This window comes from Penicillium robsamsonii (assembly GCF_028829455.1).
Source record: "Penicillium robsamsonii strain IBT 29466 chromosome Unknown utg000008l_segment0_segment0, whole genome shotgun sequence".
Lineage (NCBI taxonomy): Eukaryota > Fungi > Ascomycota > Eurotiomycetes > Eurotiales > Aspergillaceae > Penicillium > Penicillium robsamsonii.
The window spans coordinates 985,438-1,001,894 of record NW_026643226.1 but is presented as its reverse complement, the minus strand read 5'-3'; the positions used below and the strand labels follow the sequence as shown (position 1 = coordinate 1,001,894).

The following is a 16,457-nucleotide window of genomic DNA, read 5'->3' as shown; positions in this document are numbered from 1 at the left end:
TCTAGAAGCTCAAGCGGGGAATATCAGGAATGGGACACCTAAACGATATATTTCGATCGAGGGCCAGATTCATATAACTGTACATCTACCCGGGCAATTCCCTTGCGAGCAATCATGGAAGACAGTTTGGGCACCTGCAGCCAAATTGATAAACTTGGTGCCTGACATATTAGGTGTCTTCAACCACCTGGTCACCTCGCCTGTATTCACTTCGCTCTACCTTTTTCTTCTCTTTCCCATCAACACCAGACTAGAAAACACTTTCTTTCCACCTACTCCTCAGAGCGCTCCAGCGTCCTGGTGATTGAAACTGACATGGTTTTTCGCATAGCTATCTAGGACTACTCAAGACCCCGACCTTCCTGCGTTCTACATCCCCGTCTATGACGAAGCGAAGATTAGATAAAATCCAAGGTCTACCTCAATACAACTCATCTCTGAGTCTGACAGGCAGATTTCATAACAAGATTTACCATGTCCCATCCTTTCTTGACTCATCGGTGCTGGAGTTGAAAAGTTTTGCCTGGCTCGCGGACCGCGACATTCGATTCAAATCGTTCAGAAACGATAAGAGACGCGATTTTTGTGCCCAAAATCTGCATATTAAATTGGCTGGAATAGCGTTCAGGTTTTATACTCTCTTCGAGTACGACTACGCCCAGTCCGACCGTACCAAATGAAGCGACGATAGCTCCCTCTGGGTAGACACCTCTTCCATCATCGATCGGAACACATTTCCTTGTTCTTCTGACTGGGCTAGGTAACCGTGGGTTTTAGAAATAGTTTCGGCCATTCGTCCACGAGCTGGAGTAGAATCACAGCATGATTTACAAATGGGACAAGACCATCCACTGGAGAACCCCATGTCGGCGCGACAATACAGAGATGGCAGAGACTTCACTTCGAGTAGATAGTATCTCTCTTTCTAGACTTGAAACCTGGGAATGCATCCTTCTACGTCTACGTCATGCCCACAATAATGGCTAACATTGTTTTCTGTGATGCATCCATGTCGATCGCAGGATTTCCATTGGAGATTATGGGCCAAACTTGAGTTTTCCAAGAGAGTGAATTCCTTTAGGTTGTGTGTGGCATGTGGCATATGTTAGAAATGACTCCCGACTTAGATCTCCGAATCAACTCCTTAGTTTGTAAAAGATTCTTTGAAATAGATTCTCCTGCAGGTCCAGTGGGGGCTATCGTAAACACATTAAGCCTTGGCCGAGAATCTCTTCCGAATTAGTTAATTGGTCTTTTCGTCTATATATGTAGAGGAACGAAAACAATACAGGATTTTCTTTAAAAAACTAACTGGTTCCAGGCCTTTTTCAAAATTCCCTCGGTTACAAAATTGAAATATTCCAGGTTTTTGTTGCTCTGCATAATCTACCCCAGAATTTACAAGAATCTAAAACAGCTTGGCGCCTAGTGAGCTCATGCTCTCTCTTTTCGCCAATGATTTCAAATATTCAAGACAATTCCCCTCGGAGTACTCCGCACAATATAGATGCTTGGACCCAATTGGTCATTGCATGGCCAGATTGTGGCCTCTCATTAGGCTTTGAAAGGATTTTAAATGGATGCCAGTAGGATAATAATAAACACCATGGCGATGTATCCCGTTTTGGATATTGCCCTCTAACCAATATTCGCTTTAGGATGTTCCGAAACACATCATTTTGCCCAAGCGGATCACTCGTCCCATTTACCCCTGCATATAATGTTCACATCTGGTATATATTCCACCACCTCCTTGGCCTTTCTTATGTTGTAGTCATTTCAAATCAAGGCATCAATTCAGTCGGTCTTTTTCTTCCCAAAATGCATCTGCTCAGTACTTTGATTCTGTCCTCCGTCGGCCTTACTTTGGCATATGAAGTGCCCGACAATTTGAAAAAGCTGTACGACGAGCACAAGGTAATCCTTCCATGTCCGTCAACTATAGCCAACGGTCTAACATATATAGGGTGTTGAATGCAAAAACATACTTAAGAAAGGGTTGGACGATGGAGGTGGCACAGACGACGAGATGGGTTATTGCGGCGACATAGATGGGGCTATCTACCTATACAGCACCGCCAATGGGGGATCGTACGGCGATATGGACATCGATTGTGATGGCGCTAATGAAACTGCGGGGCTCTGCTCCAATGATCAGAGTGGTCAAGGTCAGACGGCTTTCAAGTCTGAACTGCAGAAGAATTATGGCATCGAGGACCTGGATGCCGGCATTCACCCCTATGTGGTCTTCGGAACTAAGGACTATTTTCCCCAAGGCAATGAAGACGATGTAGACCCCAAAGAGATGCAGCCTCTGAGTGTGATGGCAGTTGTGTGCGGTGGAAACCTGGTATTGCACCCCCTGTTCCGAATCAATATTTCCCTACTAACATGTTATTCTAGCACTATGCTATCTGGGGTGATACCAACGGCCACTATGCTACCGGAGAGGCTTCCCTCTCTCTGGGTCAACTCTGCTTCCCTGACGAGGATATTACCGGTGACAGCGGACATACCGAGAAGGATGTCTTGTACATTGGCTTCAAGGGAAAGAGCGCACTCCCGGGAGACGAGACAAATTGGAAAGCAAAGGACGCCAAAACATTTGAAGAGAGCATCAAGTCGGTTGGTGATAAATTAGTCCAGGGTCTTGGTTCGGCCGGATCCAAAGGCTCGTCCCAAGGCAGGGTCGACGACTCTTCATCTTCATTCACTACGTCCGCGCGGACTACCACCAAGTCCACAACCAAGTCGAGGACCCGCGTGCTAAGTTCCACCGCTCCTCCTATGAGTACCACCGCGAAAGCGAAATCGTGTCGTCAGCACTAAACTTGACATGCACAGCCCTTGGTTTGGCTCTGTGTACCTCGTGGAGAACGACAGCTCCGCTTTTGGCCATACATTGTAGTTAGTGTCTTTTTTGGTTGTGAATTGTGAATTTATCTTGCGTTACTTTGATTTGCAAAAGTCACATAGGAAGATATAGGCCATCTCTCGTAGACGCCTTTACCCCCTCGCATCTACTCTTTCCACTTATAAAAAGAGTTCGTATCTTAGACTACATTCATCCGTAGAACATGAAACAATCATAGTATATTGTATATAGCACATAGCTCCTCGCTACTTGAATCATCGTACAAATGCAACTCTAGTTTTTGAATTGCTACTCGGTAGTTTGGGTGGAATTCCGTTTATAAAGGTGAACAAGATGTATGTCTTGGATTCGATAAATGCAATAGGTATATGATCGATCTTCTATATATACAAAGAAAATAATTGTGCACAATGATGTCACTCAGTACTCCAGGTCCAAGATGATATCGTGCAAGTTGATGCAATATGACAAATGCAAAATGCAAAATGCAACACCAGCTGTTGAAGGAATAATAGAAGGAACTGTTCTTTTTCTTTTTCTTTTTCTTTTCTTTTTTTCGAAAGAGGTCTTTATACTCACGCGTTCTCCGTGTGGAGGGTTCCCTGTGACTTGCGACCGTACGGGTTCTCATCCGCGATCCAGTCCTGGTGGCGTTCGGGAATCTCGTAGCTGCTGCTCTTCCAGGGGACGACCTTGTTGACATACATCCAGTCAAGCTCCTCGAGTGTGCGACCCTTTCCTTCAATAACGAAGAAGTAGACAACGCCGATAGCCACGAAAAGGCAGCCAGCGAAAACGTATCCGTAGGCAAAGTCGATCTCCTTGGTGATGAAAGTTGTGAAGAAACTGATGAGGAAGTTCCATAGCCAGTTGGTTGCGGTCGCCAGGGCCATTCCCTTGGCACGGTACTTTGAGGGGAAGAGCTCTGCGACAATAGCCCACACCATGGGACCCCAGGTCATAGCATATGCTGCAATAAACAGGCAGGCGACGACAATCATACCCTTGCCGGCGTTGGGGGTGTTGGTAGGTGTTTCAACGTCCAACACGAAATGACCGAGCGATGAGAAGATCATGAACATGACAAACATCCAGATCGCTCCGAAGATCAAGGACTTGCGACGACCAAAGTTTTCCACGACATACAAGCCGCCAAATGTAGTGCCGAAGTTCACAGCGCCGAGGATGCACTGGGTCACGAAGCTGTCCGAGAGACCGGCGCCTTCGAAGATAGTGGTACCCTATGAAAGATATTTTGGTTAGCGATCATTGTTTCCCAAAAATCAAAGAATGTCTGTAGAAGACTTACATAGTAGAAGAAGTAGTTAGCACCGCTGAGCTGCTGCAGTGACTGCAAGACCATGCCGAGGGCAATACGATAGAACATGCAGGGGGCGGTGAGGAATTCATGCCACTTCTGCTCATCAGACTCGGCTTCAAACTGCTCACGAATCTCGTTCATTTCCTCCAAGATGCGAACATGGTTTTCTGGGATACCGTAGAGCTTAGCCAGGGTGCTTTGGGCACTTTCGACCTTTCCATGGCGGAACTCATAACGTGGGCTTTCGGGGAAGAAAACCATACCACCGCCGAGGACCAGAGCGAAGACAAAGGTGATGCCGAGAGTGATGCGCCATTGAGCAGTGCCATCCATGGTGTGAGTACCTAGGTTGATACAGTAGGCCAAAAAGATACCGAGGGTGACGAACAGCTGATAGCAACTGATCATGGCACCACGAATATGACGGGGGGCACTTTCACTTTGGTACATGGGGACAAGCAGTGAGCAGCCACCAACCCCGAGACCGGTGACCCAACGGCCAACGACCATCTGGTACCAGTGACCATCGGGAGCGGCAATTTGAACAATCAACCCGACATTGAGGATCAGACACCAGAGAGTGATGGACCACTTCCGGCCCAACTTATCAGCGACGGGAGCTCCAGCCAAGGCACCGATCATGGTACCGATAGACAGCAAGCCGACAATGAGACCGGAGCGCACGGTGCTGAATTCATAGGAACCATCTGCCTTGAGCTCACCGTACCGCTCCAAGTAGTTGCTCATTTCTTGGAAGCCGGAAATCTGACCCGTGTCATATCCGAACAGCAGACCACCCATCGAGACAAAGAGGGCCATCACCAAGGACCGAATGGTTATCCGAGGGATTGGGGTGTCGACACCTGCGGGTCGCATAGGCTTCTCAATCGGGCTATTTTGGAAGGACGACTGGACGCTCGGCTGTTGAGCTGGGGTGATGGACTCCCCATGGTGGGAAGACGATTCAGCACCCATGGCGTAGGTTTGGATAGGAAATAGGTTTCTGCCTTGTCCGGTGTTTGATATTTCAAGTTGGATTTAAAAGAGATATAGATTGACTAGAGGACCAGCTCAAGTAGAAAGATGAGAATGAAAGAATAGAAACAATCCTATGGGGGAATAAGGAAATCTCGGGGAACATGGGGGAATCAGGGGCTTTTTGTAATCCAGCAATCAGAGAATAGAAAATAAAATTGTGGAGAGGCGAATTGCGCAAGATGATGCTCATGCACAAAAAAAAGTAGGCAGTCAACAACCCGGCTTCCACCGGTTGATACAGGGACCCCACCAGGGGAAAAGGCCACACATGGCAAGTTCCAAATGATGGGCTCTGGTTCGCCCTTTTTTTTCAAGTGGATATCAACCCGTAGCCGATTACCTAGGGGTCGGGAGGCGAATTCAAGCTTATAGGCCAAGGCCGTGCCGAACTGATTCGGGATCACATATTTCAGGGCCGAGTAAGAGATTTATAATGTACGTTTTCCTTTTTTTTTTACTATACATCGATATACGTTGTAAAGTATCAGTGGGATTGAATCAATCTTGAGTCTGGATAAACCGCAGTGGGCCATATACCAATAGTACTCCCCAGGCTCTCCGGATTCTCTCCGGTTTCTCTCCGGTTTCTCTGTCTCTCCGGATCCCAATAAATTGATTTCCCGATCGGTATCCCGGTGAAAACATCCCCGAGAATTACCGCTCCATGAAAAGAGGGTTGAGGGGAAATGCGGAGTCTGGGGGTAAATATGCTATGTACATACAAAGTACTCTGTACTAACTTGCGACATTAATATGTTAATTATATACGTAATACTAGAAGGGCATTACTTTGCATCTACCTGCCTTTTACAGCTCATATCCTAAGCCTAACATCCGGCAAAACATCGGCTTGATATCAACCGATGCCGAGTCGTGCCGAGTCGTCAGTGGCGATCCGCCACACCCGTTACCCTACGTCATTGAAGAATTTTGCAAAGAACCTTTGAATTTTCACTTCTACGTACCGTATTTTCAAAAGGCAAGATGGAATGAATCTATTTCATTTCCTTATTTCCTACGCCACATAATCCAAACATTTGACCCAGGACATGGATATTCAACATCACTTAGGTAATACTAGATCAAATTTGTTATTTTTGTTTCCGTGAATTATCGGATAACTGGACCACCGATGGATCCGCCCCCGGCATCCTAAGATATTCCCCGTGCCAAGTCGGGCTGATTCTCGGAAAGTCCCTTTATATCGCAACAGTACGAAATCTCACTTCATTATGGGGCTGTGCAAAAGGACTTATTCTTCATTCCGCGCAGTGAACTCACAAAAACTTGTGGAGAAACTATAAGGCACACTATAGTCTAGTGTATAACGTTGTCATAATCTAGGTCAATGGTAACTGGGGTAACTCGTGAGATTAGTTGAGAAATGAATTCTTTAGGTCGTTAGGACACCATGATATAGAAAGGGTACGAAATATAGGTTGCTGCATTGTACTCCGAAGCAATTACAATTCTCGGTCTAGCTAGCCGTTTTTGCATAGTACTAATTACTAAGTGTGAATGGCTTTTCCTCATCCCCCAAGCACGGCGGCTGAAACGCCTTGACAAATGGAGACAAGGGTGGCAATTGCTCCGCGTTTCAGTTTCTCCAGGAATCCCCCTCCCCCCGCCCCCGGGCAATTGCAGTTGATTCATACAGTCCTAGATTCCTTAGATACCATGCATGCTAATGGAAGTGGTCTGGCTGATGGAGTTGGGTCAAAGACCGAACGAACCATTGGTGCATCGCAGGCGGACTACCGCTTCGATTATTCCGCAAACAACACGGGTGGCTTACAGGATAAGCTCCTCAGGAAAAGTCTATGGCCTGATATATCCTTCAGTCGATGGAATAATTTCGATTTCCTAATTCATGGCGGAAGTTGTTCCCCGTCTTTACACATTCCCCGCGATCCAATATATATATATATGTATTTACATGCATGCAAAGCCAAACAACAGGCACACTGCGAAGTCTAGGATCACTATGAAAACGCTGGCAATCTTATCCCTGACCGGGCTGGTCTCTGCCCAAGCTGCCCCGTATGCTCAATGCGGCGGAGGCAGTTATTCCGGCCCTACAACATGTGTCTCTGGCTGGACTTGCCAATATCAGAGTGACTGGTATAGCCAATGTCTCGCATGTAAGTGTGCTTAGATGTGTTGTAATGCTGTTTTCTCAATTAACACGGAACGCTCCAGCTTCTGGTGGTAGTACGACTACTTTAACGACAAAAGTCTCGTCAGAAATTGCAACTAAAACGACAACGACCACCAAGGCAACCACCACCAGTGCCAGTGCGACTGGATTCCCCACTACAAATGGACTAGAATTTGAAATTGATGGAAAGACAAGCTACTTTGCCGGCTCTAATTCCTACTGGATCGGCTTCCTCACCAATAATGACGATGTAGACCTTGTGTTCGACCACATGGATGAATCCGGGCTCCGAATCCTCCGAGTTTGGGGATTCAACGATGTCAACACTGTTCCCTCTGCGGGAACTGTCTATTACCAACTACTCAAGGATGGAACTGCTACCATTAACACCGGCGCAGATGGCCTACAACGCCTGGACTATGTGGTTGCCTCCGCCGAGGCACGCAATGTGAAACTTATCATCAACTTTGTCAATAACTGGTCGGATTACGGGGGTATGGCGGCCTATGTTACTGCTTTCGGTGGCAACCAGACAAGCTGGTATACAAACACTGCAGCTCAAACAGCCTACCGTGCCTACATCAAAGCTGTTGTTTCCCGATATATTGACTCGCCTGCCGTCTTTGCATGGGAATTAGCTAATGAGCCTCGCTGCAAGGGCTGTGACACTTCGGTTCTTTACGACTGGATCAAGTCTACCAGTGCCTATATCAAGTCTCTGGACTCAAAGCATATGGTCGCCATTGGTGATGGTATTTAATCCCATGAGATCTCTGCTGCCTCGTCAATTGGCTAACTTCATCTTTTAGAGGGCTTTGGGCTAGACACCGGGTCTGATGGCAGCTATCCCTACAGCTACGAGGAGGGCCTGGACTTCACGATGAATCTAGGGATTGATACCATCGATTTTGCTACCTTCCATCTCTACCCCTCCAGCTGTATGTATAACCTTTCCCCCCTATTACCCTTGGTCTAAACCTTGCTAATGGATCCATGCAAAGGGGGAACCACCAATGATTGGGGCAACGGTTGGGTCACATCCCATGGAGCTGCCTGTGCAGCAGCTGGCAAGCCATGTCTCTTTGAAGAGTACGGTGTCACCGCTGATCACTGTGCCATTGAGGCTCCCTGGCAGAAGACGGCGCTCAACACCGAAGGCGTTGCAGCTGATCTCTACTGGCAGTATGGAGACACACTGAGCTCTGGAAAATCCGCCGATGATGGAAACACATTCTACTATGGAACTAGCGAATTTACCTGTTTGGTGACGGACCACGTCGCAGCCATCAACTCCTAGACCTCAGAACTGACGGGGTTGGGTTGGAGGGGGAGATGCAGACCCATGTCAGCATCAGATAATTGAAATGCGGTTGTTCTAACGGACCTCAAATTACTGCATCTACTAAACAGGAACCATGCATTGTATGCTCTTTGTCATAATATTTGAAGATAGTTGCGCAGGTTATATGCAAACGACGCAGAATCACGCAGAAATGTCTATTTTGAGGGTATTTATACTTATGTACATGCAACTTGGTGCTTTTCTAGAATTAATTAGATTGAGCTAGCCCCATGAGGGTATAGAGGTTTTGGTGTCACAATAGCAGAGGCTTAATGACTCGGTGCCTTCTTAGGGACTTCAGCGTAGGCTGAAGGTTCGGGGAGGGGTTCATCCCGCTCCAGGGCGTCGGTTGGCGGTCCACGGTAATTGTGGTAGCCCCAGACACCATACCAGATGGCAGCAATAGCAATGAAGCCAGCAAACACCACAGAGGCATAGTTCATGCTCTCCTTGGTGACAGTTTTCAGGGTTGGCATGCAGAAAAGGGGAATTGCAAGAACACTCCAGCCTAGAATAATTGAAACGGTTAGCGTGGAAACTCGAAGTGTGTAACAAACGGAATTCTCAAGGCAACTCACAAAGAGCAATAACGTTAGCGATCAGGCCAAAGACACCAAAGTTGAAACTACCGTTCTTGATATCCTCCCGACCACGGAAGATCAGAGAAACGGCGATCGGGCAGGCATAACTCGTGGTCAAGAAAATGATACCAACACCGGAGAAGGCGTTGTACGCCGCAGTGGAGCCAAAGTAGATCACGCCGAGAATAATCTCCACTATCATACCCAATATCAAGGCATTGAAAGGAATGTCAAGCGACTTGTTGACTTTGCTCCACCAGCCCGAACCGGGAATGCCGCCGTCACGGGCAAAGGCCCAAGTGCAGCGAGAGGTGGCGGTCACACAACCAACACCGCAAATGATACCCAATACGAGTAGGGGGATCAGCAGGCAGAATGCACCCGCCGAGTTGCCAAGGGCGGCCTTGAAAATGGCAGGGGTGGGCTGACCCGAGGCGAGATTGACCAGGTATGTGAGATCGGGAAGCACGAAGCAGACGGGCACCAAAAAGAGAAGACCGGCGACAAAGTTGATGATGATGGTTCCGACCATGGCCTTGGGGACCATGATGGCGGGTTCTTGGACCTCCTCGCAGAGACTACCATCAATTAGCATGTGGAACGGGTGATGTGGAGAATTTTATTTTCTTTTCCAAGGGGTCAAACTCACGAGATAATCATGCCGGTCGCCGATGTCGCGTAAGCGGCCTGTAGGAGACCGATGATGAAGGACCACCCCGCAGGCCACCCAGCCTGAGTCTCAAAGTGACCAAAGACCCACGCGGCATCGTGACGACCTTGCTTGGCGATAGCCAACAGACAGACAACAATGGCGAGTAGACCAGCCATGGTCCAGAAAATGGCGAATGTCTATAAGAAAAAAAAAAGGATAATCAGTACTGTTACCCCATGGGGTTAGGGAGCACGTGCAAATACATACCTCTAGCCATGGCAGCCATTTGTTGCCAAATGCCGAGATGGAGTGCGTCAGCAGGGTAATGGCCAAGAAGATGAGAAAGATCTGGTATGCCTGGAAATCGTCGGTGATTCCGACACCCGGCGATTTTTCAAAAACATTCAGACAGGCCACGAAGAGTAAGGCAGTTCCAAAATTGACGGCGAGGGTAATGGTGATGTTTCCTGCAACGTAAGACCAGCCACAGATCCACGATGCAACGCGACGACACCACAAGGGCGACAGTACGAATGTTTGATAGTAGACACCACCTGCAGTCGGGTAGACCGAAGTGATTTCCGCCAATGAAATAGCCACACAGAGGATTAAGAAGGAGATGATCACCCAACCCCAGATGACATTGGCCGGCCCACCTGCCGCGAGTGGGTAGTATAGAGTGGTCGACAAGCCGTAGGGAACTGAAGAGAGAATGAAGCACATGAAAGTGACTTGCCAGATTGATCGATTGCGAGACAATTCAGGCTTGTATCCCATATCCTCCAGGGTACGATCCGCATTGGAGGTGCTCACACCCTGTTCGATCGAAGTCACCCCGGAAGGGCGACGGAGTCTAACATCGACAGCCATAAGGAATGATTATTGCGTGATGTTTCTGATCTGCATACGGTGCAGATAGGAGTAATATGACAGTAGAGAAGGTGAAAAGAAAGATGGAGAAATATGAAATACAAAAACAAAAGATAGTAAAAAAAAAGAAAAAAAGAAAAAAAAAAAAAAGAAAAGAAAAAAAACCCCCAAGTGGAGACTAGGCGGCAAAAAGAAAAAGGAAAAATTCCCAAAAGGATAACTAGCAGATTAAAATGTCAGCGAATGAGATCCACCATGGTCCACCCAAATCCACAAGAGACCCACCTTTACCCATAAAACACGGGCCCAATTAAACTTTGAACCAGTCAACGTGCATGGAGGGGCGTAGGCAATAGTTGGAGCCACCAATCAGACTGCTTCCAATCCTAAAACCGACTAGTGTCATCCCATGTGTTATCCTTGTTTCGAAACCTTCCAGAAGATTATTTTCACTAGCCCTGGAAGGAAGACGGAGGTTTAGTTGGCTTGGAGGTGTCTAGCATATATAAGAATATGTACTATGATTTTAGGATGATATCAGGATATCAGTTGACCAGAATACCTATGCAACTATGGCATTTTTCCATCCTAGATACTCCGTATAGTTCAGTAACTTTATACCCCGAGTAAGAAACCGCATGATGTCAGGGGCGTTGGAGGCGCCACAGCTTCCCGAGGTACGTTGGGAAGTCCAAGGGAAATAGTCCCCGAACAAATAAAACCCTTTGGATTTTATATGCTTTGTATTCTACCTTATTGTAGGTTTGTACGGAGTGGAATATATGGAGTTGTAAAAAATTTCGATACCCTGTCGCCCCAAATATGGTTAAAATCCCCCCGTTCCGATATCAGCCGTGTTCCGACAGGCCATCCCGCAAGTATAGAGATAGCCTCAATTAAAAAGGGGGCGTTCCCAGAATGTTTCATTGGTCACAGCTATCTCGCGAATTTAATTATTTTAGTCAATTCTCGACGGCGTACTCCGTAATAAATTTCAATTGTTAAGAATTGAGGCAATTTTGAGCGAATCTCGAGAGGCTACCTTTTGTCCAGGAAATTCAAGTTCGAATATGTGTATCGTAATTGGTCATAGAGACCTCGGGAATGTCCAGATGTAACATCTGTTAGCGACATTGTGCCCAAGTCAGACACCGTTCCAACCTGGGAGGTTGCCCCGTCTCCTAATATTTCGCATATCTTCGGGTGAACACCTTTGCATCAATCTTCGTCCAAATCCCATGCACACTCGGCACAATGCAATGTTCCAGGAATTACATCAGTTTTAATAAAGTTAACCTCTGGATGCTCATTTATCAAAGAGGGAGTGTATAGGTCCGTGAGAGATCCTTTGGGGACATTTTCGCTCGGGATACACTCGAGGCCCGTGGGGCCCTTTATCCAACATAGCGACAGTAGTGCGGTGGCAGCGAATCAGGTTTAGGAACACGAACGTATCCATCCAACTTGATGTCAAAATACGCTTTCCCAGGATGCACCAGTCGCGTAGTGTGCAGAGATATCTTGGGAAAATGTATACAGACGCCATAGAAGATCCTAACCTTAGAACTCCCGGTCGCTAAGACTAAAGTGTGCCCAGAGGTAGACCCAACTCGACAATTGCTCTTTCCGGTCCCAATACCAGCCCTAGCTATACGCTTGGCATCTCGCCCTTGAGGATATGGAATCTTGTGCTTCAGATACTAGCATGAAACAGAGGGTGTCTACGGGTAGACACTCGGCTTAACTCAAAAGTCCCCGGTCTCGGGTCTACGATAAGTTGCTTTCATGCTCATGGCCTTGGATATGATCAAGTATAGATCTATGGAATTTATGAATTCCAACGCCATATGCAACGTACAAATTGAAATTGGAGTAAATCTGGATAAACTTCCACGGAACACCCAAGGCTTCTCGGTCCGCGGTGGGGGATGTGGGGGTCGATGACAGGGGCTTTCTAGGATTGGAAAAGTGTGGGGGAAGTCAGCTTTGAATGAGATAGACTCATTTTGCACATAACATCACTTACGAGGGAGTGGTCACTTTGACGTTATCAAAATATACGTATCTCGTTCTCCTATAGGAAAATACTATGTTTATATTGTCTATGAGCTCTCTAGATCTTCTCTAGATCTTGTAGTGACAAATTTACTATTTGTAGGTTGTAACATTTTAAATCTGTACTGTGATATCAATCATCGGTGCATCTTATGCCAAGGTGATGTCGGTTTCCTAATCAAGTGTCGGCAAAAGTCATCACAGCAGTCATAACACGTTGCGTAAGGACAAGTACCAGTAAGCCAGAGTGTTTCAAAGTAATCCTCTCCTCATTCTCTTCCACCAGACCCTCATACAGGATGGCTATCCAACCTCCAAGATCATTTCAACATTTAGCTACATACCTCGCTATGACAATCAAGAATATATTTTCCCCCGTCACCACTACCATCAACCATCTCAAAGCAAAGTATCACCACTATGTCCAAGCTCATAGAGCCAAACTACTCTTACAAGAGCTCCAAGAAGCAGAACATACCATCCCCAGGAGATAAGACGGGTCAACAATATCATCCAACGAGAAATCCATCTCGGTGCGAAATATTCCCACTATGACATTCAAGTACAAAATAAGAGCCCGCCAGAACCTTCCACCCTAAAGAAACTTCAGGAGTGCGATATCGAGCTCAAGCTTCTCAGCATTGAATACTTCCAGCATCTGGAACGGAAGGCAGAACTCATGAATTGCAAGCCACCAGGGTGCCTCGTTCATCGGTATGCAAAAAGTCTGCACAACCCCAGAGAGCTCTGGAATAGTGGACGGGCCTACTTCCAACTTCGTGGCGGCTGCTGCGCTCGTGAGTGTGGCTGCTGTGAACGATCTTGGCACACCATTCGGGACCCTTCTGGAGAGGTTCGATATATGCACTGCACAGGAAGTTGTGGATGCTGCACCCGCCACCGGGGCTACTCTTCCTCAAATGTGGTAATTAATCGAAAGTCAGACATCTAACCTAAACGAGTTGTTGGTCGACAAGTCCAGGGTTGTAGCGCCACAACCGAGAGAGACTTTCCCTTTACGGGGGAGTTTTCTTTTGCGAACAGGAATTGAGAATCTAAAGATGGGCGAACTAGAAGATTTCTCTTATACAATAAATAATTTGGGGGTCTTGGGTGCTTGAACGCTCGATATTTTTCTTGATCGCATGGTCCATACTGCATCAAGATCGAGTATAGGCCGTACAAGGCGGGATGTCATGCAACCGCCCTGCCCCGGCATTGCTTGTTTGGGCTTAGTATTCTTTGAGTCCGTGTAGGCTAGTACTATTACATATATGGACTAGCCTCTGATTGGTTGGATCGTGACTATATTTCCTATTCTGGTATTGGTATCAACTTTTCCCATTTTCTGATACGAGGTGTTTTGATTACTCTTTCCCTAGTCCCTTCGCCCAGTCCCTTTGCCCAGCATTTCGTATCTTTCCTTCCTCTTGAGCTGGGACCAATATTGCTCCCGGACCGGTCACCGGACCGGTGCTATCATTCAAGGGCCATTTTTTGCTCGTGTTCTATGAAATTGTTAAGAGAGTATTCAGGATATAAGGTGTCTAATGATTATCAGAATCAGTTCCTATACGTCGCACAATGTGATCTTATCTCTTCGGCTAGAATTAGTGGCTTACCCCAGGATTGTACATCTGTCCCGCCCCAACTACCAGCGGCCACGGACCCCTTTACTGGCCAGTCATTGACCAGAAATATAGCAATCTAGTATCACATGGCTGAGGGTCTCTGTACGATTAGATGAGACAGCTCTTGGAAAAAAAACATTTAAATCTAGCACATAATCCTGTCGATCGTTTCATTTTTATCCAGCATTTTCCTCTTTCGTTGTCGCACAAGATGGCGATAGAGATTCAACACGCCCAATACGCTATGGATCCACATCCGATCAACGAAAAGGGCAAAAAGCTTAGAAATTTGGTTGAAGCCGATCTGCTCGATGATCGTTATACAACCACCACTAAACGTGGTCTCAAGAATCGCCATGTTCAGCTAATGGCTCTCGGAGGCACGATCGGAACTGGTAAGCCTACAATTTTTGCGACATAAGAAAAGGGAAGAATTAATCATGCAAGTCAGGGCTTTTCGTGGGTTCCGGTCAAGGCCTGTTCATTGGAGGCCCCGGGTCACTTCTTCTGGGTTATATCTTCATCTCGGCCATGGTTTATGGCTTGGTCACGGCCATCGCCGAGGTTGGGGCCTATCTGCCGGTACATGGTGGAACGATGAGTTATCATGGATTCCGATACGTGTCGCGGAGTATGGGTTTCGCCATGGGATATCTATACTGGTACTCGCTCGGAATTTTAGTGCCGTACGAAATCACAGCTGCTGGACTGGTTATTGGATACTGGGACAAGAGTGGATCGATCAATATCGCTGTGTGGATCACCATCATGATGATCGTCATTGTTGCGCTCAACTTTATGCCCGTGCGGGTATACGGCGAGTCGGAGTTCTGGTTCGCCGGGGTGAAGATCATCACTCTGATCGGCTTGTTGATGGTGTCTTTCATCCTCTTCTGGGGTGGTGGGCCTAACCGCCAGCGACTGGGCTTTCATTATTGGAAGAATCCGGGCTCATTCAACGAGTATCTCGTGACTGGAGATCCGGGCCGCTTTGTGGCCTTGCTGAAATGCACAGTATCTAGCGCCATTGCGTTCATCTTCGCCCCAGAGCTGATTGTGATCAGTGGAGGTGAGATGGAGTCCCCTCGACGGAATGTACCTCGGGCAGCCCGGAGATACATTTATCGTTTGGTTTTCTTTTACATCTTTGGTGTGCTAGCCATCGGTGTTATTTGCCCATCCAATGCCAGTCGCCTGACCGAGGGTGATGGCACGGTAAGCTCATCTCCATTCGTGATCGGCATCAAAAACGCCGGCATCCCCGTCTTGGACCACATCGTGAACGCTGCCGTCTTGACATCTGCCTGGTCTGCAGGAAATTCCTTCCTGTACATGTCTTCGCGGTCGCTCTATTCCTTGGCTATGTCAGGCAACGCGCCACATGTGTTCAAAACATGTAACCGATGGGGTGTCCCATACTGGGCCGTGTCGGCTTCGGCATGCTTCTCGGCATTGGCCTACCTTGCCGTTGGCAGCTCCAGTTCAGTTGTATTCAACTGGTTTGTCAACTTCACCAACACTTCTGGCTTCATATCATGGATCTGCTGTTCCGTGGTGTTTTTCCGTTTCCGCAAAGCCGTCAAAGCACAGGGCATCGAACAGCCGTATCGATCAAAGATACAGCCATATGGTGTTTACTTTGGCCTCGCAGGTGCCAGTCTCATGTTGCTCATCAATGGGTTCACAGTATTCTTCCCATCGGAATGGTCTGTGAGCAATTTTTTCACCGCATACATCGGTATTCCCGCTTTTTTGATTCTTTACTTCGGACACCGGGTAATGTATTGGAGTGATCCATGGGCATGGCGCCCGGAGGAAGTTGATATGCACACTGGTCTGGATGAGATTATTGCTGCTGAGCAACCACCGAAACCACGGGGGCCATGGTGGAAGTTCTGGTGATAGAGGATGAAGCCATTGTTTGACAGTGTTTG

The 16,457-nt window shown here is 47.3% G+C and overlaps 6 protein-coding genes across 6 annotated transcripts; 4 read left to right on the top strand and 2 right to left on the bottom strand.

Annotated features, from left to right (window-relative positions):
• Positions 1–1,821: 1,821 nt before the first annotated feature.
• Positions 1,822–2,829, top strand: N7447_011161 (glycoside hydrolase family 75 protein; the record flags this gene model as incomplete). The annotated part of the gene is made up of 3 exons (XM_057235423.1): positions 1,822–1,917; positions 1,967–2,350; positions 2,404–2,829. The coding sequence occupies 3 exons, from the start codon at positions 1,822–1,824 to the stop codon at positions 2,827–2,829; spliced, it is 906 nt and encodes a 301-aa protein (XP_057080741.1).
• A 621-nt stretch (positions 2,830–3,450) lies between these two features.
• On the bottom strand, positions 3,451–5,171 carry N7447_011160 (sugar porter family MFS transporter; the record flags this gene model as incomplete). Its single annotated transcript, XM_057235422.1, has 2 exons — positions 3,451–4,116; positions 4,185–5,171. The coding sequence occupies 2 exons, from the start codon at positions 5,169–5,171 to the stop codon at positions 3,451–3,453; spliced, it is 1,653 nt and encodes a 550-aa protein (XP_057080740.1).
• A 2,047-nt stretch (positions 5,172–7,218) lies between these two features.
• Positions 7,219–8,689, top strand: N7447_011159 (uncharacterized protein; the record flags this gene model as incomplete). The annotated part of the gene is made up of 4 exons (XM_057235421.1): positions 7,219–7,375; positions 7,434–8,144; positions 8,202–8,330; positions 8,394–8,689. 4 exons carry the CDS (start codon positions 7,219–7,221, stop codon positions 8,687–8,689), a joined length of 1,293 nt encoding a protein of 430 aa, XP_057080739.1.
• Positions 8,690–9,003: 314 nt separating this feature from the next.
• On the bottom strand, positions 9,004–10,837 carry N7447_011158 (putative amino acid permease; the record flags this gene model as incomplete). The annotated part of the gene is made up of 4 exons (XM_057235420.1): positions 9,004–9,242; positions 9,313–9,893; positions 9,965–10,164; positions 10,235–10,837. 4 exons carry the CDS (start codon positions 10,835–10,837, stop codon positions 9,004–9,006), a joined length of 1,623 nt encoding a protein of 540 aa, XP_057080738.1.
• Positions 10,838–13,312: 2,475 nt separating this feature from the next.
• On the top strand, positions 13,313–13,821 carry N7447_011157 (uncharacterized protein; the record flags this gene model as incomplete). The annotated part of the gene is made up of 3 exons (XM_057235419.1): positions 13,313–13,391; positions 13,414–13,606; positions 13,638–13,821. The coding sequence occupies 3 exons, from the start codon at positions 13,313–13,315 to the stop codon at positions 13,819–13,821; spliced, it is 456 nt and encodes a 151-aa protein (XP_057080737.1).
• Positions 13,822–14,734: 913 nt separating this feature from the next.
• N7447_011156 (proline permease PrnB) lies at positions 14,735–16,425 on the top strand (the record flags this gene model as incomplete). The annotated part of the gene is made up of 2 exons (XM_057235418.1): positions 14,735–14,918; positions 14,975–16,425. The coding sequence occupies 2 exons, from the start codon at positions 14,735–14,737 to the stop codon at positions 16,423–16,425; spliced, it is 1,635 nt and encodes a 544-aa protein (XP_057080736.1).
• Between the last annotated feature and the right edge of the window lie 32 nt (positions 16,426–16,457).